This window comes from Miniopterus natalensis, chromosome 4 (assembly GCF_054644295.1).
Source record: "Miniopterus natalensis isolate mMinNat1 chromosome 4, mMinNat1.hap1, whole genome shotgun sequence".
Lineage (NCBI taxonomy): Eukaryota > Metazoa > Chordata > Mammalia > Chiroptera > Miniopteridae > Miniopterus > Miniopterus natalensis.
This window is the reverse complement of record NC_142084.1, coordinates 75,233,380-75,254,753: the sequence shown is the minus strand read 5'-3', so window position 1 is coordinate 75,254,753 and position 21,374 is coordinate 75,233,380. Positions and strand designations below refer to the sequence as shown.

The window sequence follows — 21,374 nt, the reverse complement described above, 5'->3', positions numbered from 1 at the left end:
CAATTAAGGTTATTATTGATAGGTACTTATTTATTGCCATTTTTTCTTTATACCTATCTTCCTCTCTATTTCTTCTTCTTCTTAAAGCAGTCCCATTAATATTTCTTGCATTACTGGTTTGGTGGTAATGAACTCCTTTAGCCATTTTTTGTCTGGAAAGCTCTTTCTTTTGCCTTCAATTTTATTTTATTTTAATTTTTTTTATTTTAAAAAATATATATTGATTTCAGAGAGAGGAAAGGAGAGGGAGAGAGAGAGATAGAAAAATCAATGATGAGAGGGTCGTTGATTGACTGCCTCCTGTGCGCCCCTGACTAGGGGGCGAGCCCACAACCTGGGCATGTGCCCTGACCGGGAATCGAACCCCGATCGCCTGGATCCTAGGTTTACTCTCAACCGCTGAGCCACGTCCGGCTGGGCTGCCTTCAGTTTTAAATGATAGCCTTGCTGGATACAGTAGTCTTGAATTCAGGTCCTTGCTTTTCATTACTTTGAATACTTCATGCCGATTCCTTCTGGCCCGAAGGGTTCTGTTTAGAAATCATCTGACAGCCTTATGGACTTCCTTATAGGTAACTGTTTTTTTCTCTTGCTGCCTTTGATATTCCATCTTTGTCTTTAACCTTTGACACTTGAATTATGATGTGTCTTGGTGTGGGTCTCTTAAAGTTTGCCTTGATTGGGACTTTCTGTGCTTCCTGAACTCGTGTGACTTTTTCCTTTACTAGGTTAGGGAAGTTTTCTGTCATTATTTTTTCAAACAGGTTTGCTATTCCTTGCTCACTTTCTTCTTCTTCTGGTACCCTCTAATGCAGATATTGTTACATTTCAAGTTGTCCCAAAGTTCCCTTAAACTATCCTTGTGGTTTTTTGTTTGTTTTTTAATTCTTTTTTCTTTTTGTTGCTCTTATTGGGTGTGTGTTTTTCTACCTTGTCTTCCAAATCACTGATTCTATCACCTGCTTCATCCAGCCTAATTTTAATTCCTTCCAGTGTGTTCTTTATTCCTCATTTCCAACTGATTCTTATTCATGGTTTCTATGTCCTTTCTCATACTGATGTAGTTCCCATTAAGTTCCTTAGTGTCTGGCTGGGCATGGCTCAGCGTTTGAATATCGACCTATGAACCAGGAGATGGAGGTTCGATTCCTGGTCAGGGCACATGCCTGGGTTGTGGGCTTGATCCCCAGTGGGGGGCATGCAGGAAGCAGCCAATCAATGACTGTCTCATCATTGATGGTTCTGTCTCTCTCTCCCTCTCTCTTCCTCTCCCTGAAATCAATAAAGATATATATATATATATTTTTAAAAAGTTCCTTGTAATTCTCCTAAGTTTCTTGAGCAACCTTATAACCACTATTTTGAACTCTATGTCTGATAAATTGCTTGCCTCCATTTCATTTAGCTTTTTTCCCCTGGATATTCTTCTTTTTCTTTCATTTGGGGCCTATTTCTTTGTCTCCCCACTTTAGCTGTCTCTTTGTTTGTTTCTATGTATTAGATAGAACTGCTAAGTCTCACAGTCTGCGTGAGGTGGCCTATGTAGTAAGTGTCCTGTGGGACTCAATGGTTCAATCTCTTTGATCTTCTGAGCTGGATGCTTTAGGAATGTCCCTTGTGTGGGTTATTTGGGCTTTCCTGTTGTAATTGTGTCATGCTTGCTATTGTCCCATTTGTGGATGGGATCTCCCCTCACGCTAGCTGACTCTGAGGCTCAACCCCAACCACATCATGCATGCTATTGTACAGGTGCAGTGAAAGAGCCATTGCTGAACCCTCTTTTTTCCCCTCTTCCTTCTTTTCTGGTCTTCTGCCTCAGTAAACAATAGTCTTTAGCATTAAATCACTGTAGGAGATGCAGGTGCAGCGATTTCAATGCTGGAAGTGACACTAAAGTTTCATGTGTGTAGGAATGGGGACTGAGATGCTCAGGTTTAAGCCAGAAAATGCCCTAAAATTTTTATTTTTATTGATTTGAGAGGGAGCAGGGGAGGAGGACATCAACTTGTTGTTCCATTCATTTATGCATTCATTGGTTGATTCTTGTATGTGCCCTGACCAAGGATCAAATCCACAACCTTGGCATATCAGAATGATGCTCTGAGCAATTGAGCTACCTGGCCAGGGCATATAGTAGTAGCATTACCTTTAAGCAGCAACATTGATTTTGGTTTTCCCTGCCTCTTCTTTATGGGCTATGTGCTGTAGAAATAAGATGTGTCTCTTACTGATACTATATATTTGGCTCTATCTTTCTGATCCAATTTGAGAGTTGCAAGCAGGCACATTTTAAAGTGTTTGAAATTGTACTCTCAGCCTCCCCAGGAAACAGCCTGGTCAAAATGAGATTCCACCCAGAGCTGGAGGTGGAATGTGGGGAACCCCCATTGGTCACAACAAATTATTCCTCACAAAGGCCTCTTTCTGGGGTGAAGAAATTCAGCTTTGTATGTCTAACTTCTCATTATCAAATTGTGCCCTGAACATTCCTGCTATGTGGCCAGAAAAAAATGGGACTGAGGTGGAATCTTTGGCCAGGGGCCCAGCGTACCAGCCCTGACCAAGCATGGTGTCAAAGTCGGTGATCTTGTCTGATGTGGTTCAGAAGGCCCCCTGCCTGCCACTCATTTCCCTCATTCTCTGAGCACACCCCATTCACCCAAAACAGCCTTCCTTCACAAAGGAATGTGTTCTGTGTGAGGTCAGAGCAGTACCTGGACCACAGCTGGGGCAACCCCTCTGCGGTGCACTCTGGGCCCTGAATGAGAATCATTCATCACTGCTGCTGGTCAAGCAGGAGTCCCTTCGAGGGAATGTTAGATGAAGGAGACAGCTACCACCCCACCCTCTAACCCCAGATCTGAATGCCTAAATCTGGCAGAGACATTGATCAGACTATTCCACCTGGGTGAAAGAATTCAGTCGAACCCCACACTCTACTGTTGAATTCAGTAAACAAGTGTCCTTTACATTGTGGACTACTGATCCCGGCTGGGGAGTGGCGTGGTTGTTTATGTGATGTGTCCCATTTGGATTAGACAAGCCAGTTACTGGGAGCTCCAGAGCACACGGTGTGGAGCAAGTGATGGGATGAATGAGTCATTTCTCCACCAGGGGCCTCAGAAGCAGCAGAGCTGTCATGCAAAGCTGGAGCTGGAAGTGAGGCTTGGTTTAGGACGGTCCTATGCCCCAGATAGTCATGTTGGTGGGCATGGGGAGGGAGAACAGTTAAGAGAACCAGCTTGTGTAAGAACAGTGCTTTTTGCTAAATGCATGAAATGCACTATGCACAATAGTGTACAATTTTTACAATGTGTTTTTCCCCTTACCTGTGTGTGCCCTTGTTACTAACTAGGACTCAGTTGGTCACACTCAGTTTTTTGACTGGGCTGCAAAGTGAGATGTCAGTGGTAAGAGGCCATAGTTTGTGATATTATTTAAGAATGTGCTGTGGAAGTCAATAGCTACTCGATTTTCAGAAAAATATTATTAGATAGGCTAATTCTACAACACAGAATGCCTTCTTCAGATAGGTGGTGAAGTGATTCAACTGGGATTGCTTTTGGGTGTGGGGAGAAAAACATTTGAGTAGTCCCAAGGATATCTTGAGGCTCAGAGATATTTTTGGGATCAGACCTTTCACATTTCTTCCTAGGAAGAATGATTCAGCTGTCAAACTAGTGACCTAAGAAAAGGACCCTGGAAATTCTCATTTTACATTTTCTCTTTTTCCTTTTGGAAACTTGTTGGGTCAAAATTAAATAAAGGATTTTCAAACATTCATTCATTAGTACAGTTCCACTCCTGGAATCATAGAAATCATTGTTTCCAGAATGTACCAGAAAGTTCTTTGGGTGACATAAGCTTTAAAACTAAAGATGTCCCCCATTATCAGACAATTGAAGTGGCACTCTTCATGATCAATTGAGAAACTTAAGCAGGATCCAGGTTTAAAACCTCTTTCTCCCCCTCTGATCACACTCTCAGCCTCAACTTCTCATCAGACCAGGAAGCACAGGTTGACTTAAGTGCTCCTTAAAAGTCTTATTTGTAGACACTGCAGACTCCTTGGAGCCCACCCTCCCATTGAACTCAAAACAGTTTGTCACCTGCCTAATTTATATAGCACAAGCAAAGATACCTTTTTATTTAAGTAATTAAGCTTTTCTCTAATAGTGTGTATTCTTTGGAGCAAATATTTATTTCTTGTTTTCAAATACATTGTTGCAAGAGATGGATCCAGGAGGAACTACCTAAGCTCATTCTTGGGAGTTCCTAGTTCCCTAAATAACACTTGGGGAAATCTGAATATCAAAATCAAATACAACAAACTGCATAATGCAGCTTAGCATCTTGTAGTTGGCACTTGGACAGCATGACCCAATTCTAGCAAGCAGTGTATGTTTGAACCAAAATGTTTTACCCAATATTTTTTGACCACATACTATGAGTCAGGAATTTAAGAAACATAATCTTTGATTTTTTTTAAACAATTCTGAAAAGTAGGTGTTTTTTAATTTTCCCTTAAAACATTTGCTTTTAAGTACATATTTCCATTTTATAGATGAAATACTGAGACTTAGAAAATCTGAGTGTGCCTGAGGTTGCAGAACTAAAATATAGTAGAAATGGGATTTGAACTCCCTTCTGTGTGTCTCTAAGCCAGCGGTCCAATTTTCTTACTGGCAACAGAGAGGGGGCTGCCTGTCCAGCCCCTTCTTTGTGGAGGAAGGACATGCAGGCTGCCTGAATGCCGGGGGGTGTTCAAAGACCTTGGGGAAGGTGAACTGATGCTAGCTGGTGTTTGTCTGGAATGCTTAGGACCTTGAATCCCAGTGATAGGAAGGAATTCTTTGCCTAGCTGTCCCAGACACCCCGAGGTCCAAGTGCCTCTTGTAGGCAAAGCTTATACTAGTATCAACTGTATGAATGTTGTGTTCTCCAGTGGATTGAATTGATTGTAAGAATGTCTTCAACATCTTAGTCAAGAGCCCTGTAACAAAATACTGGGAGAGAGAATTTACCACTTTCTGCTAAGCCATAGCCACACTCCTCTAGCATGTGCTGGCTCTTATGTGTGTCAGTCAAATATGGTAGTTCCTGGGCATCGTGCCTGTAACCCTCTGATGAATGGCCCACCCCCAAGCTAAACTGTGTGAAAAATTGAGACCATCTGCTGCCATAGTTTCTAGACTTCACTTGGATGGGTTTTCACAGAATACTTTCCAAGGTGCGCCTTCCTCCTGTGCCTGGTTCCTCTGTGTACCTGGAGAGGATTGGTGAGACATGAGCTTGGTTGGTATGAGCGAATGAGCTGCAGAAATGTTGGCTGTGGACAGGGTAGAGGATGGTCCTGAAATTTCCATGATGGGTGGTAGTGCAATCTCACTGGTGCAGACTCTTCTTGGGTTGCCAATGACATTGGAGGTTTTCAGAGGTGAATGTTGAGAATAGATCTTCCTGTTGTTTAAAAGTTCTCCCAACTGTTTACTAGATAGATGTTTCCACCAGGCTTTTTAAAATTTTTTTATTTATCCTCGCCTGAGGATATGTTTTTATTGACTCAGGAGAGAAAGGAGAGAAACATCTATCGGTTGCCTCCTGCACATGCCCTGACAGGGGATCAAACGCAAAACCTAGGTATGTGCCCTGACCAGGAATCGAACCCCCAACTTTTTGGTGTACAGGACCATGCTCCAACCAACTGAGCCACCCGGCCAGGGCTCCACCAGGCTTTTTTATGTCTTTAGAGAAATACAACTTTCTGAGAGAGGACTAATAGCAGGTGTGACAAAGAGAAATGTGTCTTTCATCAATCCAAATGTCATCAAATGTTCAGAAGGATCGAAGGAGAATGAATTTTCCGTATTTGTTCGTGATTAGAGACACAGTGCAATTGTTTGGTTTTCTTTTTTCTTTTTTTAATTTAAAATTGAAAACTTGTACAACTTTGCATTCTGCTTTTTAAAATTTTATTTTTCAATTACAGTTAACATTCAATATTATTTTGTGTTAGTTTCAGGTGTACAGGTTAGACAGTCATATACTTTACAGAGAGGTTCCCCTGATATTTCAAGTACCCACCTGGCCCCATACATAGTGATTACAATAATGTTGACTACATTCTCTATGCTATAATTTACATGCCGGTGACTATTCTGTAACTACCAATTTGTACTTTTTAATCCCTTCCTCTTTTTCAGCCAGCCCCCCTTCCGCCTCCCCTCTGGCAACCATCAATCTGTCCAACCCATTTTTAACAAGCGCTGGACATGTGCTAGGCTGGCGGCGCATAGCGCCCCTTGCAACTTTCGGAGAGAGATGACATATCAGCCACTAGGAAACAGCTTGACCTAGCCTGGTTGGCAGGCGCCCGCCCGGGCACAGCTCCAGCACAGCTGCAGGCTGGTGGAAAAAGCGAGCCACAGAGCCTGTGGGCAGTTCCCATTCTGGGACCCTGGTCAGGAGATGCTTGCTCCCCAGGGGCTCACATGTGCAGCTGCCGCCCCAGCCACAGGACCACCCCGCCCAACACAGTTGGACCTGACCTTGCACCACCTGTCTTCTCTGCATCTCGAACCAGGGCTCAGGTTTAAACAAATGATCATCAGGCTCGCAGGTGGCCCATGCTGCCAATGCCCAGGTGATCCGATGAGCTGTAGTGGTGGAAACACCCTGATCAGATTCCCTATAGGCCACCTCACCCCCTGCAGCTGGGGTCTAGGCAGAGGAGGGGCTGAACCTGAGCCCAAATTCAGAACTGAAACTGGTGCTTGAGGGGCAAGGCCTGGCGTCTTCAGTGGGTGGTAGAATGAAGGCTTCTCATTGAAGGGGGGCTGGACATTTTGCTCTCCATCCACCCAGGCTCTGCTTTCACGTTGGCTTCTACCTGAAGGTTTTTCCCTCCTGAGGTCTGCATGGATGCCCATGAAAAATGAATTTGACAAAGCATTAAGGGAAAGATGAACATTTAATAGAAAAAGGGATAAAAAACATGAAGAGATAATTTCCTTAAAAAGCAATACAAGTGTCCAATAAGCATTGGGAATAAAAGCTCAACCTCACTAGTAACAAATGAAATGCTAGTTAAAACAAAATACCTTTTTCTGCTTATCAGGTGGGAAAGAGTTTGAAAACATGGTCACAGCTAAAATGTTTGAGGATGTGGGGAACCTACATCCTGCCTTTAACATGAATATTGGCACAGTCTTTCTCAAGGGCAGTTAATATACAAAGATGTTCACTTTTTACCAGCCCTCTGACCCAGCAATTTTACTATTAGGAATTTATTCCAAGATTATGAACGTTTAACTACAGATATATTCATTTCAACCATCTGTACGGCAGTAAAATAAAAAATAAAAAATTAGTGATGGCCCTGGCCAGGAAGCTCAGTTGGTTAGAGTGTTGCCCCAGAGCATCGTCAGGATATGCCAAGTTTGTGGGTTTGATTTCCCAGTCAGGGCACATAAAAGAATCAACCAATGAATGCATAAATAAGCGGAACAGCAAATTGATGTTTCTCTCTCTCTCTGTCTCAAATCAATCAATTAATTTTTAAAAATTTTAAATGGTGATAGGATTATTGTAACCATAACCCAAGTTCTGCTGTCTGCTGCCACAAAAACCAAACTGGTTAGACAGGTGCTGGTGGAAAAGGAAAGTTTTATTCACGTGCCGGTTACCTGAGGAGATGGGAGACTCTTGTCACAAAGTCCATCTCTACATCTCAATGTAGGCAGAAGTTTTTGTAAGAAGGGAGAGGCAAAACAGAGCAAAGAGATCAAGGGGAGGGGGTTGAAATGTTCTCTACATGCAGCCAGCACAGTCCATTCCAATAAGGACCTTGAAACTGGTCAAGTGATGGTCTGGTGTGCATCATCCTGGTCTTCATCCTCCTGGTCTTCATCACCCTGGTTCTTTGTCATTCTGGTTCTGTTTGAAGGTCAGCAAATCTGGGATGGCTGAAGACTGGAGTGTGTATCTTCTGATGTTAGTTCCTGCAATTCTTATACAAACATGCTGTTTATCTACAAGCTACATATTAGTCAGAGTCAGCATTTACAGAAACAATCAAATGGTGGGGTGGGTTACAATTCCCACTAGTACATTATAAGATTGAATACTGTGTAATAAAAATCTTCTAAAAGAATAGACATAAAGAAGAGGCATAATGTTTGCAATATATACTGTGAAATGTGAAGAGCAGTTTACAGAGTACTATGTAGAAGATCATTCCAATTTTTTAAAAATGTATTTTTATTGATTTCAGAGAGAGGAAGGGAGGGGGGGAGAGAAAGAGAAACCAATGATGAGAGAGTCATCATTGATCGGCTGCCTCCTGCATGCTCCTGACTGGGTATTGAGCCCCCAACCCGGGCACATGCCCTGACCCATTCCAATTTTTAAAAGCAAATATGTATGTACAGAAAAAAAGGCAATAAGGAGTATACACCACAGGGTTGTTAACAGTTACCTCTGACAGTGGCGCTGTCTTTCTTTCATTTATGGCATTCTCCACATTTTTATCACCAGCTCATATAACTTTTGCAATTAGAAACAACAACAAAACCCCATAAAAGTTATTTTTAAAAGAGGGGAGAAGCAGCTGGGTCCAATCACTTACAATTCCCCAAAGTAAAGAGTAGGAGCAGTCCCTACAAAAGAAGCAAAAAATTCAGGAGCACTTTTCTAGAAAGATTTAGGAGTTGAACACGGGCCATTCCCACAGATTAGAGACTCCAAGAAGATGGATGGAACAGTTTATAGATATGCAAGTCCAGAGATTAAGAACACTTGTTTCCATTTCTTTTTGAGATAAAAATAGAAGACCTGGAGGTCTCTGTAGTTCCCCTTTGAGGGAGACAGTGGGAGGTAGTAGTCATGGGCTGGACTGCGTTGAACCTGCCCCAGGGCGGTAGGGCACAGTGGAGGACACAGCCCAGGTCAGCCTCCTGCCCTCGTTCAGACCCTGGCTTGCCACTTACCATCAGTGCAGCCTCAGACAAGTTGTCAAACCTCTCTGTGCCTCATTTTCCTCCTGAGGATAATAATGGTGTTTATTAAGTGAATGAATGCCGTAATAGTTTATTTTCCCTTTTATCTCGTTCCCAAATATTTGTGGATTTTCCAGCTATTCTCTTACTATTGGTTTATAGCTTAATCCTACCATAGTCAGGCAACACATTCTGTGTGATTTCATCAAATGTGATGAGACTTGCTTTATGACACAACATTGGTTCCATTTTGGTTAATCTTGCAGTGGACTTGAAGTGAATCTGACTTCTGTAGTTGCTGAATACAGTTGATAAAGCCTTGTCTATTAGGTCACATTTGTTAATCATGCCTCTCACATCTTCAGTGCAAGGATCTTTTTGCTGCTTCTATCAGTTACTGACAGAGGTATGCAGAATCTCCCACTGTGATTACCAATTTCTCAATTTTTTCCTGTTAAGTCTGTCAATATTTATTTTATGCATATTGAGTCTATGTATACAAATTGAGAAGAATTCTATCTTCTTGGTAGATTAGCTCTTCCATCATCATCATCTGTCCCTTTTTGTCTACAGTAGTATGTTTCTTAAAGTGACTTTATCTGACTTTGTACCAGCTTTCTTAGGTTAATGTGTACATTGAATATCTTTTTCCATCCTTTTACTTTAAACCTCTGTGCCTTCTGTAAGGAATATAAAGTAATATTGTTTTGTTAAATCCATCCTGACAATCTTTGTCTTTTCATGGGAATATTTATCTCATCTAATGTCATTCTTGATATATTGGGGTTTAAATCCACCACCTTACTATTTTTTCTAATTGTGACAACTGTTTTGCGTTACTTTTTTTCTGCCTTAATTTGGATTAATCACCATTTTTTGCAATTCCATTGTCCCCCCTCCCTTTATTGCCCTGTTCATTCCACTTTTTTTCCCCTCTGTTTATGGTGATTACATAAAGATTACAGCATGCACCTATTAGACTTTCTGACCTCTAATAGAAAATAGTTCTTTTACCACTTCCAGACAAGGCAAGAACCTTGAAACACGGTTCATTTAATCCCTTTCTGCCTTTTGTGCTGTTGTTGCTGTGCTTTCAATGATACATATACCCCACCCCATATTTTAAATCCCATGAGTCATTTTTATTGTTTTTACAAGGTTGACCTTCATTGAGATTTACCCCAATAGCTGCCCCTTCTCTACCCTTCATACTAACATCTTGGATCAGTTTTCCTTCGGCCTGAAGAACTTTTTTTTTACTATTAACATCTTGTGGATCCTCTGATAGATTCTCTCCATTTTTGTTTGCCTGAAATGTCCTTATTTTACTCTCTCTCTCTCTCTCCAGCAGTTCCAGAATTCTCAGTTGGCTGCTGTCGCTTTCCTCCCCTTGAAAGTGTCATCCCAACACCTTCCTCGTTCCTTGTTTCCTGTCAAGAGTTCAACTATTGGCCTTATTGCTGCTCCTTTGAAAGTAACACTCCTCTTTCACTCGGGCTGCTTTTAAGATTTTCCCTGGCTTGGATTTTCCGCAGCTGGATTTTGATGTGCTCAGATGTGGTTTCTATGTCAACTAGACCGTTTGGGATGATAATCTGTCATCAATTTTGTATCATTCTTGGCTATTAGCTCTTCAAACAGTTCTTCCCTACATTCTCTCTCCTCTCTTGGGGAATTCCAAGTATGTGGACCTTAGAGCTTTCTAACAATAGAACTCAACTCTGTGCTCTCACTTCTGGTCTTGGTCCTGTGGGGCCTCCTCTCTGAAAGCCTGGGGCTGATTAACAGAGCCCCGCCTCCTGTTAGAAGGCCCTGAACTCCCTATTTTTGTTTTGGGAGGCTGCCCAAAGCTGGCTTCCCAGCCTATTGGCCAATGCCTTGGAGGTGGTGGATGCCTGGAGGGGAAACGCAGAGGCGGGTAGGCTCACCTCAGTGCACATCCTACCTCTGGATTCTTGGCCCTCGAGTCCTTGCTGCCACGGTAGGTTTCCACTGTCTTCAAATATATGCTTTTAGAATGTTATCTACCCCTTCCAGTTTGTTCTTGCCCAGTCTATCTACAAGCTAGTCTGCCGAAGCCAGAAACACGAGGTACCGTGTGTAAATGACAAAGAGATGGCTTCTGCCCCTTGGGGCTGTGGGCTTGGTAGAGCCTGACTTGACAACAGTGTAAAGCACAAGCAAAATGCTATTTTTAAGGGAAGCAGAGAAGACATTCATTAGAATCTGGGAGGTTTCTTTGAGGAATGGGAAGGATCATAACCTAGATTTCTGGGAGGGAAGGCGAGGGGTAGGAAAGGAGGTACCTTGATTTAGATGGAAAAACTTAAACCAAATATTGGCTGATCTGATGGGATGGGTGACGTATGAAGGGCTGGAGTGGGGGCAGGGAGAGAAGTGTAGTTGGAACTGAAGCTAGGAAATGTAGATACATGCCAAACTGAAAGGTGTCTATGTCCCAGGTGGAATTTGGACATGTTTTATTTATTTATTTTTATTTTTATTTATGTTAATCCTCACCTGAGGAGATTTTTCCATTGATATTTTTTTTTAGAAAGGGAGGGAGGGAGAGAGGGTGAGAGGAAAAGAGAGAGACATTGATGTGAGAGAGACACATCAATTGGTTGCCTCCCTCACGGTTAGCCTAACCCTCTGCACCTGGTTGAAATGAAATGTACCAATGAGTTTCCACCTACTGGTCCTGGTTTTGCTCGTGGGGGCCCCATATCCCAAGTCTGTTTCCTTTTCCATGAGACACACCTGCAGTCCCTTTAAAATATTTTTTCCCTCTCTGAATTATGAAAGGGCCAAGGCACATGGTATTGTTATTTGACCTTACTCTGGAACTCTTCGAGGCAGGCTTTATTTGGATATGGTGACCATGGTCTTGAGAACTTTAAATTTTTATTTATCACATGCTCCTGTAGTGTTTATTAGGTGTCATTTATTCAATCTTCAAAACGATTCTATGAGCTAGATACAATTATTGTCCCGATTTTACAGATAGGAGGCTGAAGCACAGAGAAGTTAAGTATTTTGCCCAAGGTTGCACAGCTAGTATCAGAATGAGGATTCAAACTCCGATTATCTGGCTCTAGAATCTGTGCTCTTCCCCACTCTGCTGCCCAGCCCTCCTTTCCCTGATGACAGGCCACTCAGCCTCTTTTCCTTTTGCCACAAAGAGCTTTATGCCTCCCCTCTGTGCAAAGAGCAGGCTGCTCTCAGTCCCTATACCCCTCAGGGACAGAATCTATGAAAAGGGATGGATTTGTCAGTAAGACATCCTTGGCTCCACCGAGGGTGAGAGATGTGCGTGAAGGCTGCACTCTGAGGCTGCTGCTTGCAGAAGCCACAGTTCAGCCAAGGACAAGCCCTGTGTACAAGCTGTTCAAGGGGCTTTGCCACTGACCTTCTCACTCAGTGTCCCCAGCTGTCTTGTGGTCCAGAGCGTAAGATATACCATGATCAGAGGTGCGGCTGGTATGTCTGAAGGCCCGGAGCCTGAAAGCAGAGCCCCAGGCCTTCAGATGTGCCTGTGAGCAAATAGTGATAGACTCCAAGCCTCCTCATGCTATTCTAAGCACCCAGAAGAGGCTACTTCCATCCAGGTCAGCTAACGTCCAGAGGGAGGGAGGACACCTACACGGCAAAACCCGAGAGTCAGTGTAGCATTTCCCCAGCGACTCAGGCCCTGGAACAAATCACCTTCTCATTCAAGAAGCAGGGCCATGAACCTGTAGTATTCACTCTGGAGGAGCCAGAGAAGTCCTGCCCATAAGAAGCCTGTGATCTGCTGGGGGACATGAAAATGTCTGAGAAGGGTGAGAAGAATGTCTAGATAATGGTCCTGTCTTGGAGGAGGGATGTTGCCCAAGGAGGTGGCATTTGAGCTGAGCCCTGGAGACTGAGAAGGTGTAAGAGATGGGGAGACAGAGAGAGAGTGCTGGAGACCCTCTGCTCACCCTGCCAACCTGCTGCCCTCTCTCCACACTATCCCCTGTGCCCAGGAGGCCAACCCATGCAGACTCCATCAGTGGGTTTGGGTTTGCCCAATAGGAGGCACAGAAAGGGAGAGAGGACAGGAGGACAGTAAGGTCAGGTATTTATTGCCCCTGCCTCTGTTGCTGTGGGTGGGCTCTGAGACCCTTCACTAAGGCCACAGCTCCAAACAGGTGGTCCTCAGAGCTGAGCCACTCCCTCCTCAGCGCTGCCAGCCTGGGGGTGGTAACAGCTCTTCTCTGTGGCCAGCCCCAGTAGGGTATTACTGTTATCTCTGCTCCTGTCTCTAGATAGTCTTTTAAAACACTCTCCTCAAATTAAGTCTCAGTGTGCTTTGTTTCCTGCCAGGAGCCTTATGAAGAAAAGTATTTCAGAGATAGGGGGGCAAAGAGGTGGGCGTGCACAGAGCTTTCTGGCCGAAAGGAAAGGTGGGAGGAGAGAGGCGGTTGGAGTCTAGAATGTGAAGGGCTTTAAATACTAAGCACAGGAGTATGAAGTCCCTGGACATTTTGTAGATTTCTGTAACCCACATCTCTCCTCTCTTCTAGGAGACTCCTGCCTGCACCCAGAAGCGCCCACGGCCCCCTGCCCTCCATGAGGCCCTCCAGCCAGAGGGTAGGCATGGCGAGTTGGGGAGGCGCCTGCCTTCTCAGCCCTTTGGCCGTGCTCTGCCTCTGCCCCTTGCTGAGCGTGGCGCAGTACGAGAACTGGCAGTACCACTACCCGGAGTACTTCCAGCAGCCCGCTCCCGAGTACCACCGGCCTCAGGTGCCCTCTGATGTCGCCAAGATCCAGCTACGCCTGGCGGGACAGAAGCGGAAGCACAGCGAGGGGCGGGTAGAGGTGTATTATCAAGGCCAGTGGGGCACCGTCTGCGATGATGACTTCTCCATCCACGCTGCCCACGTCGTCTGCCGGGAGCTGGGATACGTGGAGGCCAAGTCCTGGACGGCCAGCTCCTCCTATGGCAAGGGGGAAGGTAAATACTCTGTGCTTTGGAACTACTGCTCGTGTCCCCTGGGAACCCTGGAATGGGCTTGCATGCGCTTATCCTGGTAAAGGAATCTGCAGTTACTGTCAAGTATGAATTCCTGATAATACTCCATCTAGGCAGCCTTCTGTGTTTGTGGGAAGAAGGCCGGAGTGGAGGGTGCTGGGGAAGGGGGCGGTGACCAGCGGTCCTGTTTTGCGCAGACTTCCCTGGTTTTAGCAGCAAAGTCTGATAGCCTGGGCAAACCAGACTGGGTGGTGACTTTAGGCGGGGGCTGAAGTCAGTCTGCTCCTCTCCCCGAGAGCGAGTTGCCTGCCTGGGGCTGTATCAGCCAGGGGAGCTGGTGTCTTTCTCCCCTTCGCCCTTCCAAGGAGTTCCTTTTGCTCTTTCTCGCAAAGGCTGCCCATAGGTGAGCTTCCTGACTCTCCACACCCTCCTGCCCTGTAGTTCAACACTCACATGCTATTTTGAGCTTGGCCATAGCAGGAACAGAGTTGCTTTGGGTTTTTCACTTTGGTTGGCCTTTTCTTTCTCCCCTGGATATATATATATATATATATATATATATATATATATATATATATATATATATTTAAATTTTTTTGGTCAGAGCTTTGAGGGAGGGGAGGTGTTAGAGCCTAAAACCTGAGCTCAGTCCTGTTGCTGACCTAACTAACTCTGTCCTTTAGCGGAAGATTTTTATCCTCTCTGGCCTCAGTTTCCCAATCTGGAAGTTGGGCTCTCAAGTACTTTTGAAACTTTCACAGTTTATGATCCTAAGTGGGAAAGTAGATAAGGGCGAAGAGCATTATTTTAAAAAAAAAATTTGTTTTAAAAATCCAGGAACTGAGAGTTGCCCTCCTTGAGTTGGTAAAGCACCTTCGCTGGCTGGGCGAAAGCGGAACTGCCCAAGTCTTGCCTGGGACTAATGGAGAAATGCCACACTGATGGCATAAGCACCCCCTGGGGGGATTAACCCATGACTTCTGAACTGGAGTCTAAGGCCCTGTGGCTTTTGAAAAACTCCCAAGTGGTGTATGCGAAGCTAGGTTTGGGATTCATTAAATTAGATCATTGTTATGGTCCCACCCAACCCTGGCTTTCTGTTATTCCAGAAATCATAGGAGAAGGAAATCCCATACCGTACACGTCTCACCTCTGTGCAACTGAGTATATCCTGTTCCTGTTGGAGTAACCGCACTTAGAGTGAAATGCTCTCTGGCGCTGACCCTGAGTTCCTTAGCAGGGACCAGGGTAAGAGCAGCGAAGATGAGTTAGCAAATGCTGGGCTTTTAAACCTGTTTTCTGTCTTCTTTACAAAACTCCAGACACTTCTCCATAGTCCCACATCCCCGTTTATTCTGCTAGTTGAGCGATCCGGGGGTAACGTCAACTTGGTGTTTTCTATTCCAAGCTGTCTAAGCCTAAATATTTCATAACAAATACTTTCCAATGGCAACTTTATTTTATTTCTACCCAAACTTAAAATTTACCTGTCATCAGACAAGATGGGTGGGGTCCTCCCTTCCCACGTTCACCCGCCTGGCAGTGGACATGGGGTGGCTAGAGAGGTGGTGACCTGGCTCAGATTGTGCCATTTAGGTCTGACGAAGGGAGGAAAGTTCAAGGGAGCAGAGGAATTTAATCATGGTCCATAGAAGGTACTGCAGACAGTCGCAAGCTGGGATCGACGGATTGTGGGTCTGCTGGGATTGCAATGCTAGAAGAAATATGCTGAAAAGATGGGATGGGGGCGTGGATGCAGCACAGGATACAAATGGAGATGGGAGAGGGGTGTGATTATTGGTAATGACAAGGTCTAAGCTATGGCCATGGGATAGTAGCTGACATAGTGGGGAGGAAAGTCACTGGAGAGAGGAGGATGAGTGACAGAGTCCAAGAGGACTGGAAAGGTCTTTGTGTGGATATTGAAACTGTCAAGACGGTTTGATATCAAGAGGTATCAAAGAGAGGAAGGGAGAAACCGATGCTAAAATAATTTTAACTGGCCTGTCTCCAAGACTTTAAGGATCAGGCTGTCCGCATAATGTGGAACTCGGTTTACATCATGAGAGACCTTTTAAATATAAATGTATTTGATTTCATCAGCTTAGGATTTTTAGCACTGGGTTCAGAGTGGGAACTCAGTAAATATTAGCTGATTGATTCATGTCAACTTGGGAGAATATTAAGAACAGCCAGCAAACAGTACTTGGCATAGTGACCAGAGAACGCAACCAGGGCCCTGAGGTGTGTTCCCAAAGGGCTGAACCTGAGCGTCAGCTCTGTAGGTGAGCCGGGAATGCTGTAGCTGTGCCCCTCAGGGGCCACCCCTCCAGGAGTGCTCACTGTCACCTTCTCCTCTCAAGTTCAAGGTATAGTAATGAAGCCAGGGAGAGCTCCCACAGTTCCCGGGTTTTCCAGCCTTGCCTACCAATGGGTCTTTTCTCCCAAAGTGTCTCTGAGCTCAGGGAAATCATCAGCCCTGTTAGAGGGTTCTAGAGAGGACAGCTGCCCCACTCCACTGCTCACCCTCTGGGTGGGTCTCACAACCACCTGAGCCTAAGACGGTTGCTTTCCTCTGCCTGTCTTTAGATCTGAGATCAGATCTGATTCCCAACACAGATCAGAGTGACAAAGCCAGCAGATGACCAAGTGAGGCCCCGAGGATTCTAACTTGAACAGTTTCCATTTCCCTGACAGAGCCCAGGGGAACGTCCTGGCCTTCAAGTAGAAATTCACTTATGATCTTCCTCTTCTGAATGGTCTGTTAATTTGTTTATACATCCCTTCTCCTTTCATCAGAGTAAAGGAGTGGAAAGGGTAAGACGAAGTTTTGCTTCTGATTGACTGGCTTTTTGTGTCCTGGTTTTGAGTCCCATATGTGTCCCAGGTGCCACTTTCCTGGCAACTCTGCGATCGCATCTATGGCACTGTGCCTAGAATCACCCTGCCTCCCAGTGGACAGAGCCAGAGCTGGCTGCTTTGGAATCAGGCCAGTCTAGTTGAGAGGCATTGAGCATACAGAAAAAAATTGTCATGAAATTAGGCCATTCAAGAATACCATGCATGGCGATGGTATCTTGGGCTAAGTAGAAATTTGTATTTCCACCGTCTAAGAAAAAAAATAACTGGTGAGAATATACAGAGGGTAGAATGATTGGGGGTGAATTGAAGCTCCTTAAGGAAGCAGTTCTTTGAGGTAAGTTCGTTCCCAGGAACACTCCAGGGGCTAATTTCAGTTGTTCCTTATGAGAAGTTAAGCAGGCCCTGGAGTGTGTTTTTTAGCTCTTTACGCTGCCTTTAGCTGTGTGCTGTCTGGCTCCTCACCCCCTTAGCGAGGGTGGCTCCTCTCATTGCAGATAGAATAAGGGTGCTGCTTCTTTTCACCACCTCTGTCCCGTCAGCAGCTTTGCTACAGAACATTCCAAGGAAGAGGCCTGCATCAACCGTGGAGGGTCTTTTCCGTTGCTGCTACTTAGCAAGACAAACATTGGTTTGTTGTTGAAACAGCAATCGGTTAGGGAGCATGTGTTTCAGTGGAACTCGATGGCTTGGAAACCAGGCCAAATTGAGAAACCAGTTGGAAAACCTCAGCCCAGATGTTTTCAATAGCTCTTTGTTCTCCTCCGTGCGTCCAAAGCACTCTCGTTGGAGCGCTGACCAGCCATCTGTCACAGGGGACACATTTCATCAGGGCCTCGATGTCAGGAGGCTGGCCCTGCGTCCCTCCCTGACCTTTCAGAGCCTCAGGGCCTTCTTGGTTTTCTCATCTCTACAATGGGACTGCTTTTATCTGCTTCTTCTGACATCATGCAAACAACAGTATTCATTGTTTTTCTGACTTCCTGGTCAGAAAGGGGAGTGGGAGGTTGACCTGTACTAGTAACAAGATTAGCTCATTGCATATCCATGGCAACCTGTTTGTTGGGTATCATTGTTTTCACTTGAGAAATGGGGAACAGGCTTGTTTAAGTAGCTGACTAGCCATGAAGCACCCAAGCCTGAGAGAGAATCTGAACTCAGGGTATCTGACCCCATTATGCTATAAAGTTCTACATGCAGCCATTAAGAAAAGTGACAGTTTTACCTGATTTTGTTTCCTTTCATTTTGTAGTGGCACTTATAAAAATCACTATTTGAAAAACCCTGTAGCACTTTAAAATTTTTTTATTTTAATTATGGTAAAATACACATAGCATTAAAAACGCGCCATCTTGACCACCCTCCAGTGTACAATTGGGTTGCGTTAAGTACATTCACATGGTCGTGCAACCAATATCCAGAACACTTTTCATCTTGCAGATTTGAAACTCTGCCCCCATTGAGCAGCCACTCCCCATCCCCTCTCCCCCAGCCCTATACTTGTTATTTGCTGTTTGTTTTTTTTTATAGTAGCCATCCTAATGGGTGTGAGGTGGTGTCTCGTTGTGATTAACCCTCTAGTGCTTTGCACACAGAACTCTACTCAGTGCAAATCAGGTAAAGGCACAGGAGGTGAGCACAATTGCACAGGGCCTCCCAGGCTGATTGCCCCGCTGCAGCCCAGCCCTGCCTTCACCTGACTTCTGAAATGCAAGGAGGCGGCTCTGTGGGTTAGTCTTTGAGCCAGTGGATGGAAATATCAGGAAGTGAGAAGAACACTGACCAGACCCGGGCACCAGGCCCCGGGGGTGGCATGCAGAGTGAGTTGCCCTCTCTGAGCCAGCGCTCTGCATCTGTGAAGTGTGTGAATAACAGTGTCTCCTCATGATAGCTTAGACTTTCCCTGAGGGGTCACTGTTCAGCCTCTGCTACAGGTGGAAGGTGAGTCTGGCTTGTGCCATAGTCAGTACCTAAAATCATCATCATTGCTATCATTTTTAGTAACTATGGGCCAACAATAAACTAGGCACGTGCCCTGCATTATCTCTAATCTGCACATACTCCTGTGATTCAAGTGTCATTATTATCCCCACTTTACTGACGAGATAAAAGGGCTTTGACCAGGGTTATATAGCTAAGTGGCTGAGCCAGAATTAAAATCTAGCTTAGTATCCAAAGCCCTGCTCTTTCTCTTAGACCATGTGACATCCGGGCTCAACTCTGATTTCTACGCTGATCATGTTCAATCTACCACATCCCTCTGGCAAGGGAATCCAGATGGTCTAGAGGTATATACAATATCTTAATATACTAAAAATCACTTGATGACCACACACAGCTGCCAAGATTAGAGAAAAATTCTCTAAAAGTGTATGACTTTGGTGCCCCCAAAGATTCAAACCTACTTTGACATAGTGCTTGGTTTTTCTCTTCTTGGCTTCCTTCAGGGCCCATCTGGTTGGACAATATCCACTGCACTGGCAAAGAGGCGACCCTTGCAGCCTGCACCTCCAATGGCTGGGGTGTCACCGACTGTCAGCACACAGAAGACGTGGGTGTGGTGTGCAGTGAGAAAAGGATTCCTGGGTTCAAATTCGACAATTCATTGATCAACCACGTAGAGGCAAGTCATGTGCTCTTGATGACCCCTTCATGTAGACGTTTTCTTTTCTACATGTAACTCGCTTTTCGTTCACTGATTTCAAGAAGTATGTGAGCACTAAGGAGGGGGACCCAAGCCAACCTGATTTGGTGTGAGGGCAGTTGAGGGAGGATTTCTGGAGAAGGGAATGCCATCAGTGGGGAAAGAGCATCAGTGGGAAATGTCTTGGGCAAAGGCACAGAGGCGTGGAGGTGTGAACTGGGGATAAGCAGGTCAGTACTGCTCAAGAAAAAATGTGAATCTGGAGTCATGAGACATGCAGCTAGAAAGGTGGGCATGAAAGGCCTTTTGAGCTATGTTTGGGTTTTTACCCTTTGGAATAGGAAAATGTATTAGCTATCAATTGCTGCATAACAAGTTATCCCCCCAGATTTTGCAGCTTCACACAACAAGCTTATATTATCTCACATAGTTCGTAGGGTGAGGATTCCAGGATCAGCTTAGCTTAGCTGGTTGATTCTGCTCAGAGTCTCTGATGAGGTTATAGTCAGGCTGTCTGCTGGAGCTGGGAGATCCTCTCCCAAGTTGACTCATGTGGTTGCTGGCAGGCTTTAGTTTCTTTCTGGCTGTCAGCTGGAGCCCTGTGGTCCTCTCCACACACCCTCTCGGTAGGCTGCCTGAGTTTCCTTAGGACTTGGCGGTTGTCTTTCTCCAGAGTAAGTGATTCAAAGAGAAAGAGAGAGAGGGAGCAAAACTTGGAAGCCACGGTCTTTCCTAAGCTAATCTTGGAAGTGCTACCCCATCATTTCTGCTGTATTCTGTTGGTTACACAAAACAACCGTGTACAGCATGGGAAGAGATTACCCAAGAGGGTGAATGCAGGAGGTGTAGGTCACTTGGGGTCCATCTTGGAGGCTACTGCCATAGGCAAGTTGTTCCCAAATCTAGCTGAGGATAAGAATCGCTTTAAAAATGCAGATACTGGCCTGGCTGGGCGTGGCTCAGCGGTTGAGCATCGACCCAAGATACAGGCTATCGGGATTCGATTCCGGGTCAGGGCACTTGCCCAGGTTGCGGCCTCGATCCCCAGTCGGGGGCGTGCAGGAGGCAGCCGATCAATGACTCTCTCATAATTGATGTTTATCTCTCTATCCCTCTCCTTTCCTCTCTATGAAATCAATAAAGATATATATAAAAAAATAAAAATGCAGATACTGGGTGATATTTATAATGTTGAAATCTTATGACTCAAAGTTTTATATCTAAAATTTTAATTTAATGTTATATATCATGAAAATTTTATCATATTATCAAGTATTCTCCAAACCATTATTTTTATTAGTTGCCAAATATTCTGTTTTATGAACCTGCTATAATGTAGTTAACCTTTCTTGCCTATTGGACATGTGTAGATTAGTATATATAGAATTATAATACATATCATACTGTTCATAATCTTTGATTGCATTTTTTATAATTTCAATAGAATTTTTTACAAGAAGCTGATTTATGGAATCATGGGTTTAAATAGTGTGTATATTAAAGTTTCTTGACATTGATAAAAAATTAGAGAAAACATTTTCTAAACTGTTTGTTCCAGTTGTGTATAAAAGTACAATTCATTCTTTATTAAAATGGGGACACTGGGGTTTCACGTCAGACCTACTGAATCAGAACCTCCCACTGTGGGACCAGGTTATTTTTTCCAGCTCTTTCAGATGATTCTGATGTTGCCAGCCTAACCTGAGCCAGCATCTGGGAACGGCAAAAGGCTCGTGACCCTTCTTCTACATTTATGGCTTAATTTCAGATTTATCTTTTCAACAAGTTCCCCACTTAAACAATGAAATTAGCAGATATTTATGGTGCTGCTCTTCTGTGCAGGGAATGTGAGGCTTAGGCCAGAGGAGGAGGCAGCCAA

At 44.6% G+C, this 21,374-nt stretch overlaps 1 protein-coding gene across 1 annotated transcript in view; it reads left to right on the top strand.

Annotated features, from left to right (window-relative positions):
* LOXL2 (lysyl oxidase like 2) overlaps positions 1-21,374 on the top strand; it is an 86,319-nt gene that overhangs the window by 12,829 nt on the left and 52,116 nt on the right. The window contains exons 2-3 of the mRNA XM_016211726.2: positions 13,544-13,974; positions 19,299-19,474. Of these exons, the coding sequence (XP_016067212.2) occupies positions 13,590-13,974; positions 19,299-19,474 (561 nt within the window). The 5' untranslated portion in view covers positions 13,544-13,589. The remainder of the gene's footprint in view (positions 1-13,543; positions 13,975-19,298; positions 19,475-21,374) is intronic.